Source organism: Heterocephalus glaber, unplaced genomic scaffold, assembly GCF_053883595.1.
Source record: "Heterocephalus glaber isolate CG9 unplaced genomic scaffold, H.glaber_assembly_v1.0 deba00001564, whole genome shotgun sequence".
In the NCBI taxonomy this organism is placed as follows: Eukaryota; Metazoa; Chordata; class Mammalia; order Rodentia; family Bathyergidae; genus Heterocephalus; species Heterocephalus glaber.
In genome coordinates this window covers 14,193,782-14,205,794 of record NW_028258351.1, presented here as the reverse complement: position 1 = coordinate 14,205,794, position 12,013 = coordinate 14,193,782, and the positions used below count along the sequence as shown (strand labels likewise).

The following is a 12,013-nucleotide window of genomic DNA, read 5'->3' as shown; positions in this document are numbered from 1 at the left end:
GTGACCTGAGCCAGACATGGTGGCACATATCTATAATCCCAGAACTTGGGGAACTGAGGCAGGAAGATCCCTGTGAATTGGAGGCCAGCCTGGGGTACATAGTGAGTGAAGGCCAGCATGGACTACACAGAGAGACCATGTCTCAAAAGACGGAAAAAAAAAAAAAAAGCAACCAGCGTACTAACAGGAGAGAAGTGGGCAAATGGGGTGGGGAAGATGGGTGTGGTAGTGCACATCTGTAATTGCCCGGCATAGGCAATTTAGCAAGACCCTATGTCAAAAAATAAATTTGCAAAGGCACTGGGTTCAATCCCCAGTATTGCCCCACACACTCACAAAGCAGAAAGAGAAGAGCGCCAGGGATTTAGCTCATTGGTGCCATGCCTGCCTCGTAAGTGAAAGGTCCTGAGTTCAATCCCCGGTACCAAAAAAAAAAAAAAAAAGACTTGAAGCACAACTTTTATATAGTTTTGGCTTTTCAACCAGGTAAATATGTTACTAATTCAAATTAACAGGTATCATAATCAAGTTGGTGACCATCGAGGGTTCCCATCACGAGAAACGATGAGAGGTTCTCTCCAAATTCACAAACTCCAGAAAGATGGGTCTGTCCACAGCACCTAGTCTTTCCCCAGCTCCCTTAGCAAATAGGGTCTTCCAAAAGACTTAGTTCTCTACCCTGTAGAGGCATCTGTTTAAGGAGCAGTATATAACCGGAACTGAGCAGGGATCAGAGAAAGAATTCCACAGGCTGGGACATGTCCAAGTATCTCAGGAGCTCACAAAAATGAACTGAAGCGCTGGGCCTGATGGTACATACCTGTAATCTCAGCACTCAGGAGGCTGAGGCAGGATGATCACTGCAAATCTGAGGCCAGTCTGTACTATATAGTGAGTTCAAGGTCAGCTTGAACTACATATTGATACCTTGTCTTTTTTTTTTTGGGGGGGGGATACCAGGGATTGAACTTGGGACCTTGCACTTTCAAGGCAGGGGGCGGAACCACTGAGCTAAATCCCTGGCCTGATACCTAGTCTTTTAAAAAGTTTGCACCAAGCCCAGCCTGGGCAACTTAATGAGATCTTGTCTCAAAACAAAAAAGCCTGGGGATGTAGCTCAGTGTGAAGGTCCTGAGTTCAATCCCCAGCAACAGGATGGGGGGGTAGGGTTGTTGGGGATTGAACCTACAGCTTTCAGAAAATGCAGCAGTGGTTAAAAGGGGTCCTTTCAAGGGCCTCAGAAACAAGGCTGGCTCTGGCAAGGGCCCCATTCTACTGAGCCTCTCATGTGTGTATGCACGTATATTTAAAGCTGGGTTCAGCAGCCAAGGGGTCTGGACAAACCCAGCCCCAGTCTAGTCTGGTAAATGTCGAGTATGGGCCAGGGATTTAGCTCAGTGGTTTCACTGCCTGCTATGCAGGCACAAGGACCAGAGTTTGATCCCCAGTACCAAAAAAAAAAAGGTGGACTAGCTCAGTTTGGTTGAAGTACAAGGACATGGCATCTATAGTTAGCACAGATGCTATGAGGCTGGGCCCAAGGTACTCAGCCAGGAGAGGCGGGGATGGGAGGAAAGCAGGTGTGAAAAGGGTAGCCTGCTCCCCCACCTCTGGCTCAGATTTACCTTTACACCCAGCTGCCATCTGTGGAATGGGGGCATTCACTTGTAGTTGCCATAGAGAATCCGAGGGAGGAGAATGTGGGCAGAAGAGTCAGCCACAGGTGGTTGTTCGGTTCTGCAGCTTTGGGGGCACTACTCAGAGCAGAACTTTCAGAACCTGAACGCCATGAGGCCACTGGATAATTGGACCAACACTGTTCAGGAGAGGTAGTCTCCCTGGAGACAAAGGAAAGGGTAGGATGGGCAAGCTCTTTATAAGTGGGTACTTATGAAGGTAAGTAGCTTTCCCCAGCTGTCAGGTAGGAAGCTGGAGCTTCCATGTGGCAGATGAGGTGGGAGGAACAAAGGCATCACTAGGCATCACCATCAGCCTCTCTCTACCCTACCTCTTCTCTGACTGGCTGTTTTCACTCAGGGACTGGTAATAGTTGCATTCAGTCAAAAAATAAACATTTCTACAGGAACCACAGTACATTTTCTCTCACTCCACAGTGGGGACACTGGTTGTTTACTTCAACTGGGGGGGGGGGGTGGGATTCAGCCTTGCTCAACACTGAAAATAAGAAAGCAATAATAAAAAAAAAGAAAGCAGTACTCTCATCCAGACTCTGATTGGGAGGAGAAATAATTGCCCTGATTTTCCAGAACCAAGGTGAGAGAAATGAGATTCAGACCACACATTTCCATTTTCCTTGCCCTGCTAGGGATGTAGAGTAGGATCTGCATGCATAAGGCTCATGGTGGCTTCCCAAAGAACTGGGCCATGGCCAGCTTCTCACACAATGAACACTCACCCAACTCAGCAAGGAACTCACTGTTTCCCAGGTGTCTCTGGAGACCATGAGCCCTATTAGATGACTGCAGCTGAGTCTCCACAAGGGCTACCTCCTCCTCAATGTTTTTAGTCCTCCAGGTTCCACCTCTGTAGGCCTCATGGGCACACCAATCCTTTTGCAGCAAGACTTTGGACCAAGGTAGACGTGGGTTCAAACACTGGTCCCTCTCCTTATTAGCTCATCCATTTTGGGCAAATCACTAAACTTGTCTGAATTTTAGCTTTTTTTCGGTACCGGGGATCGAACTCCAGACCTTGTGCTTGGAAGGCAGGTGGCGGAACCACTGTGGCTAAATCCCAGGCCCCATATTTTAGCTTTACTTAGAGAAAATAACAGGTGCCATCTCAGTGGGTGCTGGATGGCAAAAAGATACATGCAAAGGTGCAAAGTGCTTCATAATTACTGCCTGGTATGCCAAAGATCATCCATGAGCACCAGTCCCATACCACCCTGCGCTCATAGCCATGCCACCTTCCCTCCCACACTTACGGATGGTCTGGTTGTGCTCCTCTCTTGGGCTGTCCCATTCCACCTGAAGACATCTGAATACAAATATCCTATAACTTCTCCAACCTAAGAAAACAGCACTACCACCTTCCTTAGCCCTGCATCTTCACTTGGGTAAAGCTCCATTTAGCTGTTCCCTTTTTTTTTGGTACCAGGGATCAAACTCACGACCTTGCATTTGCAAGGTGGCATGCTGCCACTGAGCTAAATCCAAGACCCTAGCTGTTCCCTTTTATGTAAAAGTTCCCAAGAAAATCTATACTTGCTATTCCTACTTTTCCTCCACCTATCTTGTCCTTTAAAAACAACAAAAAAAATTTTTTTCAGTGCTGGGTATTGAGTCTGAGGCCTTGTGCATGTTTTGCAAGTGCTCTACCCCTGAGCTACACTCCCAGCCCTGAATAGTTCTTTCAATCCTCAAATCAACTGTGTGGTAGTAGGCTCAGAGATGAGTGACTGGCTATAGTTACATACTTAGCAACACAGCCAGGATGTGAACCTAGGTCTGTCTGACTCTAAGGACCCAGCCCCGAAGACCACTGCCAATGTCCTCAGTCATGCTCCAGCACAGGGTGAGGGGAACTGGTTTTCCAGAAGGCCTTCCTTCCTACTCTATTATTTCTGGATGGAAGAGAGAAGTCAGCTGGCCTGAGAATGAGCTGTTCAATCTCCAGGTGAGGAGGAGGAATCCCTTTTACTGAAGAGAGGGCTGAAAAATGAGTCTGAATCTCAGAATATGCTAAAATGTCTCTGACTGCAATATCCCAGGTGGGACACAAGGCTCCCGTAGTACCTGCCTCTCTCCCAGCTCATTAGCATCTCCTTGTCATCCCCAAAGGAGCTCACTGCAGGGCAGACCTTCCTGGCTAATGAAAGCTGCTTAGCAACAGGGAGCTGGTTAATAGAGCTCATGTTATTCCCAGCTCTACAGACTCCACCCCCATCTCCCATTACAGCTCATCCTCAGCCTGACCCAGCTGTATAAGTAAGGGCAGGGTAAGGAGACAGATGACTGAGGAGGCAAGGCTGGCCTCTTAGGCCTGGGCCCTTCTCCAAAGTCTGGGGGCTGGTGGTGGTAAAAGACAATGGAGTCTGAGAACCTGCTCTGCCAGACCAGAAGCCTCTCTACACACCCCAAAGGTTAAGCTACAATCCCCACATCCAATCAGAGTAAACAGACATATGTGGAGGCAGAACCTCCCAGAACTGGGGTTCTCCAGGCTCACGGGTTGAGTCCCCAATTACCTCAGATTCCTTGTTGGTAAGGGAATAACTGTGCCTCTTTAAGCCTATGCATTACTATTTCAGATGCACGGTTCAAAAAACTGGGAACAATTGCTGTTTAATTCTGATCCCGAATAGTCTGTGCACAAGTACATGCTAAAAGCACCTTCCCCTCTAAAACAAGGGGTGGCAGGAGATACCAGCCTATGGAAGTGGATTCATGAAGCCACATCAAAAACATTAATTTAGGGCTGGGGATTTAGCTCAGTGGTTCCGGAGCCTGCCTCGCAAGCATAAGGTCCCAAGTTCAATCCCCGGTACCAAAAAAAAAAAAACCAAAAACCCCCCCCAAAAAACATTAATTTGGTTCAACAGTAAGTCTTTGGGGGAGGGGGTGTGGTGCTGGGGATTGAAACCAGGGTCCCATGTATATCAGGCAATTGCTCTACCACTCAGGCACATCTCCAGGCCCCAAGAGTAAATCTTTAAAATTCAATTCAGGCCAGGAATTTAGCTCAGTGGGCCGGGGATTTAGCTCAGTGATTTCACCACCTGCTGCACAAGCACAAGGACCCAAGTTCGATCCCCAGTACCAAATAAAATAAAATAAAGTAAAATAAAATTCAATTCAGGGGCTAGGGATTTAGCTCAGTGGTTCCACTGCCTGCCTCGCAAGCTCAAGGTTCCGAGTTCGATCCCTGGTACCAAAACAAAAAACAAAAAAATTCAATTCAAAGACCAGTCTGGGGTCAGTATAATTCAATGAGGCAGTATGCATTTAGTAAGGCCATGGGTTCAAGTCCCAGCAGCAAAAAAATCAAATCAAACCAACCAAACAAACAAAAAGCTCGAAAAACAAAGACTCTATCATAGACCCTAATGGAAACCTGACATGACATTTTAAGACAAAAAAGGGATATCAAAGATCCCTTTTCCGTGATAGTGGTTTTTAAAATTTTTTTTTTTTTTTTTTGGTACCGGGGATCGAACTCGGGTCCTTGCGCCTGTGAGGCAGGCAGTGGAACCACTGAGCTAAATCCCCTCCATGATAGTGGTTTTGAGCCCATTCTCCAGGTCTGAATCCTCTGGCCTTGGGGTCTGGAAGTGGCATAGTTGAGCAGTGCTGCAGACACGCTCTGCAGTAAGAGGGACAGCAAATGTAGAAGCCCCTTCCCTGGCAGCCAGGTTTGGCAGCACAGGTTCACATTGAAGGTTCTACTTGCAGGGCCTGACTGGCTTCTGGACAGACAGGTTTAGTAACAACCACAGCAAACCACAAATGTGCCTTTCTAGGCCAATCCTTCAGGTCCTGCCCTTCTCCTTGGGTGACAGGAACAGGAGTCTGGCCACAGTTTCACTGGGTTTGCCTATGGCCAAGTCTCAACTCCGGAATTCTTCACTTCAATTTCTAGGGTTCTCTAGGAAGGTTCTGTTTCAGATTCAAATGTCTGTATATGTTTTTTCCCTTCCTCCCTCCCTCCCTCCCTCCCTTTTCCTTCTTTGCAGTACCAGGGATTGAACCCAGGGCCTTCCCACTGAGCTATGTCCCCAGCCTTTAATTTTAATTTTCAGATAGGGTCTCAGTAAGTCGCTAAATTGCATAGGCTGAGCCAGGCAAGGTGGTGTATGCCTGTAATCCCAGCATTCAGGAGGCTGAGGTAGGAGGATCACTGCAAGTTCAAGGCCAGCCTGGGCTAGTGAGTTCAAGGCCGGACTGAATAACACAGCCAGACCCTGTCTCAAAACAAACAAAAGTAAAATAAGTTGTACAGACTGGCCTCAAATTTGTGATTTTCCTGCCTCAGCTTCCCAGAGTACTGGGATTACAGATGTCTGGCCAAATATCTATATTCTAAGAAAGCAGGAGAGGTTCATCTTGCCTAGCCTGGGCCTCTCAGTAACCCCCTACCCCTCCTCTGCCAAGAACAGAGGGCCAACATGGAGTGTAGTGGTCCAGGACCCCAGCACCCCTGAAGGTTCTATGGAATGTGGTCACCCCACAGTTAGACCAGTCTTTGGAGCCTTCACTCTGGCCCTGACCTCTCGTATGTTCCCTGAAATCCTATTCTTCCAGAACAAAGCTGAATTCTGGACATGGCTAGAACAACAAGACCCAATATGTCTGGATCTACTTCAGATTAAAAATGCATTGCTGAGCATTTTTCAGGGGGCAGGGAGACTGGCATATTAGAATCTCTAAAAAGCCTGAGGGGTGGCATTTTCAAACAGTACTATCTAGTCCTCCCTCTTCTTCCCATAAAGTGTCTGTGATTATGATTTCTGCTGTGTGTGTGTGTGTGTGTGTGTGTGCGCGTGCGCGTGTGTGTGTGAGATACTTGTGAAAGTGGGTACAGGCAGGGGAAAAAAAGGTTGATAACGACTGCTTTAAACCAATTTTTTTTTTGGTACCAGGGATCAAACTCTGGACCTTGCGCTTGCAAGGCAGGCGAGGAGGGACCACTGAGCTAAATCCCCAGCCCTAAACCAATCTTATTTTGAGCTCAAATGTGGAACACAAATTGGTGTCATCTGAAATACCAATTCTGACAAAACACAAAGATTCTGGGGTTTTAAAAACTCATTTTGAGACAAGATTTCACTATGTAGTCCAGGCAGGCCTTGAATTTACTATGATGCCTAGGCTGGCCTTGAACTTGAAGTGATCCCCCCTGCCTTGGCCTCTAAGGTGTTGGGATTATGGGTGTGCATCATCCTGCTTGCTAAAAGTTCTGTTTTCTGTGAATCTCAGATGCTCCAGCTCAATACTATCGGCAACTCCTCCTGCTCACATTCTCCTCAGTAACTATGTACTGAGCCCACGGCACAGGCAGCAATTGGCAGAGGTCTGAAAATGCCTTTTGTTGGGCCCACACAATTTTTTAAAAAATGAGAATTAGTTATCATCATTTGCAAAGTGAGAAATTTCATATAAATCCTAGACTTTTGGTTTCTCTTAGAAAGAGGCCATGGGAAAACTGGGCCCCACTGGAACTGAAGAGTGGCTGTACCTTTTCACACAGGGAAAGAGCAATCAGGTCATCTTGGGCCCTGCTACTTCCTATTGTCTTTGTTTGTGGATATTTTTTTGTCTGACTCTGCAGGCATTGAAGTTTGTACTGATGGTACTCAGGCACCTCCTGGGGACTAGCAGAACAGGCTGCCTTTGCTCCTGGACTGAGTTCAGAACCCTGGAGATTTGAAGGCCTTATTCTAGTTCATCAACTGCAACTTGCTGAAAGAAAATTATTCCTTTTGAGTGTCATATCCTGGGTTGCTAGAAAGAGCCTGAGCTTCCACGAAGGAGGCAAAAGTAAAAGCCACACTGCTTCCAGGGGACTCCTGGGCCAAGTGGAGGAAAGCTGACAGCTGTTTCTCACCCAAATGGTCTGAATGTGGGATACCCACAACTTTTCTCCTGCTTGTATTCCTCCAGCCCCTTCTCTCTCATCTCCCACAGCCACCCAAACACAGCACCCATCCACAAGCTGTTTGCACTATTCGATTCTGTTTTCTCTAGTGTATGTGCTTTGACAAAGCTTAGAACTAAGCCACAAACAACTGGGCCACCTGCACAGTCCTTCTAGTGATGACAGACATGGGCAGACAACAAAGGAAATGGCATAGGTGGAAAGAAGTCGAGTTCTAATACTCTTCCATAGCTACTCAACGTAAGACTGGCCAGCCTTTTCTCCAGCATAGGTGCTGCCAAGAAAAAGTGAGATCAAGTTGCTCTTTTGGAAACCTGGGAATCAATACACCATCTCAGAGAACTGGGAAATTTATCCAAAAAGAAGATGGTGGGAACTGCAATCCTGCAAACATTTTCTGAACTCTTACATTGCTAGGAACATTCACAGGCATCAACTCAATCATCACAAAAAATTCCTTAAGGTGGGAATCATTGCCATGATTGTTAAAAGTTTTTTTTTCTAAATCTGGGGATTAAATCCAGGGCATTATACACACTAGGCAAGTGTTCTACCACTGAGCTACATCCTCAGTCCTTTTTATTTTTTATTTTCAAATAGGGTCTTACTAAGGTGCTTAAGCTAAGCTTGAACTTATGAACCTTCTGCTTCAGCCTTCCAAGTAGCTGGGATTACAGGCATGTGCCACAGTACCCAGCTTCACTGTCTTGATTTTTTTTTTTTTTGGTGCCGGATATTGAACTCGGGTCCTTGCACTTGTACAGCAGGCAAAACCACTGGGCTAAATCCCCAGCCCCATTTGCCTTGATTTTAAAGCAAACTGAGGTCACAGAAGTTAAGAAAGTTGTCCAAGGTGACTCAAGTAGTCACCAGGATTCAAATCCCAGTGTCACTTAGAGTGCCTCTGCTCACAGGCTGTCTCTCCCCATTACCATCCCATAGCTCTGTGCTTTATTTTCCTTTATAGTTTTTTTTCTCTTTTCTTGCTTGCAAGCATTCTTGCTTTTTTGGGGGTACTGGGGATTGAACCCAAGCCTTTCCACTGAGCTACAGCCCTAGCCTTATTTATTTATTTATTTATTTACTTAATTATTTTTGGTTTTCTGACAGAGGATCTCAGTATGTAGTTCATACTGGCTTTGGACTCACTATGTAGCCCAGGCTGACCTCAAATTTGCAGGGATCCTCCTGCCTCAACCTCCCAAGGGATTACAGGAGTACACCACCACACCTGGCTTCAGCTCCAGCCTTTTAAAATTTATGTATGTATGTATGTATGTATGTATTTATTTGAGACAGTGTTTCACTATATAGTCCAGGTTGGCCTTGGATCCTGATTCAGTAGGTTTAAGATGGTGCACAAGGTGATTTCAAAAATATTTCTGGGTTGGGCTGGGAATTTAGCTTGGTGGTGCCACTTCCTGCCTTGCAAGCACAAGGTCCTGAGTTCGATCTCTGGTACCAAAAAAAAAAAAAAAAAGTTTCTGGGTTGATTTGGACTTGTAGCCAGATTTGAGAACTATTAAACCTGAGTACTAATTTTTCTTGGTCCCAGAACAATGTCTTCAGTTCTAAACCTCCTTCCCATCATCTCTAAGTCTATTCACTCACCACACAGAGCAATGATGTGGCTGCTGTCTTCATGCACAAATTTCCTGGTGACAGCTTCCTCCATGATTTGCTTTACCTGGGGACAAATGGAGAGCATAGTTACTTAATCATATTTACTTTTGTTTTTCCTGATCATAGGACTCCAGGAAGCCTGGGGGCTGTAGCTCAGCTGTAGAATGTGTGCTTTGCACGTGTAAGGCCCTAGGTTCAATCCCCAGCACCAAAAAAGAAAAGCCTCCAGGCAGGTAAATAGTTTGGTTCTGAATTCCTGGTCTGGATTATTAGACACTTATAGAGATGACAAGCTTGGAAGGTAGGGAAGCAAACTTTCTTTTCTTTTCTTTTTTTTTGGTACTGGGGATCGAACTCGAGACCTTGCACTTGCAAGGCAGGCAGCAGCACCACTGAGCTAAATCCCTGTTCCGGATGCAAACTTTTTTCAATATAGCCTACTCTAAACCTTTTGGAGAGGAAACTGGGAAAAACGATGTCAAAATCCACCAAATGGTCAAGAGGTTCTAGTCCAGATGGAAGTGCCTGGTTTGGAGAACAGCAATAGGAGGCAGTTTGCTCTTGTGCGCTCAGCCGGAGATGGGTTTCCAGGCACAAACACTGTCCTTCAGGGATAGACTGTTTCAGTACAGGCTCCATAAAAACAACCTGCCTCTCTTTTTCTCCCTCTTCTCCAAGGTTAGGTCCACCCAGGCCTCAGGGACACTTGCTTCATGGTCTTATTTTATTTACCTGGGTTTTAAAACCCTGGTGTTTTCGGTTCCTCCTCATATATAAAAGCTTCCAAATATCTTATAAGGTGAACAGTCACATTTTCCTTAACACTTGAGGGACTTCAAGTGGACATGGGAACATCATTCTGTGCACTGCCTAGTATGTGTGAGGCCGTGAGTTCTAGCCCTTCACTGCAAAAAAGCAAAGCCAGGCCCGGGGATTTAGCTCAGTGGTTTTGCTGCCTGCCTTGAAAGTGCAAGGTCTGGAGTTCGATCCCTGATACTAAAAAAAAAAAAAAAAAAGCCAAAAATCTTTAAAAAATGAAAATTATTTACTGTTTAAGTATTTATTTATTTTAGTACCAGAGGCTGAACCCAGAGCCTTTGCACTGAGCTATATTTTCAGCCCTTTTCAGTTTTTTTGTTTGTTGGTACCGGGGATCGAGCTCTGGACCTTGTGCTTGTGAGGCAGGCAGCCTTTTCTGTTTTTTGAGGCAGGGTCTCATTAAGTTACCTATGCTTGGTTTGAACTTGTGAACTCAGTCCCCCAGACTGCTGGGATTACAGACATTTGCCCCACACCTGGCTTATTAACTGTTTATTTTTACTATTCTATAAACAGACAGAAAAGTTTATATGATAATTTTATAGGTTGGTGAATTTTTTTTTTCTTTTTTGGTACTGGGGATCAAACTCAGGACCTTGCACTTCAAGGCAGGTGCAGTGCCACTAAGCTAAATCCCCAGCCCTGCAGCTTGGTAAATTTTCACAAATTGAACATTTCTGTGAAACCAGCATTTAGAGCAAGAAAAAGAATATGTGACCAGCAACTCAAAATGCCCCTTCTTTGTCATGTTTCTCTCTGGTTACTACTCCCAAGGGTACCCACTATCCTAACTTCTAATGCCATTAGGTTTACTTTCTATCCTTTTTATAAATGGGAGTAATTTGAGCCAGGCGTAATCCTAGCACTTGGGAAGCTAAGATAGGAGGATTGCTGTGAGTTCAAGGCCAGACTGGGCTACATAGCGAGACCCTGCTCCCCCTAACTATATGTTAACATATATATCTATATATATATTTGGGGGGGTGTAACTTAGCACGGTATTTGACAAATGATTTATTTTGCTCACCAGTGTGATTGTGAGATTTGTTCATGTTGTGTACAGTTCTCAATTGTCTATTCCCACTGGTGTACACACCACAAGTGACTGGCATCTGGGTGTTTCCAGTTTGGGGCTGTTACAAATGGTGCTGCTATGAACATTCTAGACGTGGTAAACATATGTGCTAGCTTTTTAAAATTTATACTTCTAGGCAAGGAATTTCTGATAAATATATGCTAAAATGCTTCAAAGGTGGTTGTACTAATTCAAACTCCCATCAGCATTATATAAGGTTCCAAGCACTGGTGATGTCCTGGGAATATGCCAGGAGACAGATAGTAACACTGCAGGTTAGAGAGCCAGATTTTCTCAGTCCCATTGTAAAATCTTACAGATAAAGTAAACTCTGGGCATAGCTAGTCTTTGGCATTCTTTGGATGGTCTTACAGGCCCTGGCTCCCAAGGCCTCTCATTCAGCACTGTGCAGTTTAGAGAGTGGTACAGCATTCATGGCATTCAAGGAAGAGTGGGAAGGAGGGAGACCAGATGGGCTGGAAAAGCTCATGGTTAGTGGTTAGGCAAACAGGAATGAGATCAGATTGATCCTTGCACACTAAACTGTTAAAAGCTTCCTAGATTACTTCCCAAGGGGTATTTGCATTAAACAGGGCATAATGTCACAACTGAAGATCTGCAGGCATCTAAGGCTTGGGGGGTTAAGAAGACTAACAGATTCTCCTAGAATTATATTAGCGTTCCTTTGTAAAGGCCAGCTTTGCCTATAATTATCCCTATTCTTTTTTTTTTTTTTTTTTGGTACTGGGATCGAACTCGGGTCCTTGTGCTTGCGCAACGTGGTGAAACCACTGAGCTAAATCCCTGGCCCTAATTATCCCTATTCTTTTTCTCTTTCCTTATCTTTTTTTGGTAGTATTGGGGATTGAATCCAGGGCC

General features: G+C 45.3%; 1 protein-coding gene across 23 annotated transcripts in view; it reads right to left on the bottom strand.

Annotated features, from left to right (window-relative positions):
- Sgsm2 (small G protein signaling modulator 2) overlaps positions 1-12,013 on the bottom strand; it is a 36,898-nt gene that overhangs the window by 22,353 nt on the left and 2,532 nt on the right. For all 23 annotated transcript variants that reach the window (XR_015443293.1, XR_015443295.1, XR_015443294.1 and 20 more), the window contains exon 2: positions 9,229-9,304. Coding sequence is in view for 17 of the 23 variants with exons in the window: in XM_021238069.2 (XP_021093728.1) it covers positions 9,229-9,304 (76 nt within the window). In the remaining 6 variants the exon portion in view is untranslated. The remainder of the gene's footprint in view (positions 1-9,228; positions 9,305-12,013) is intronic.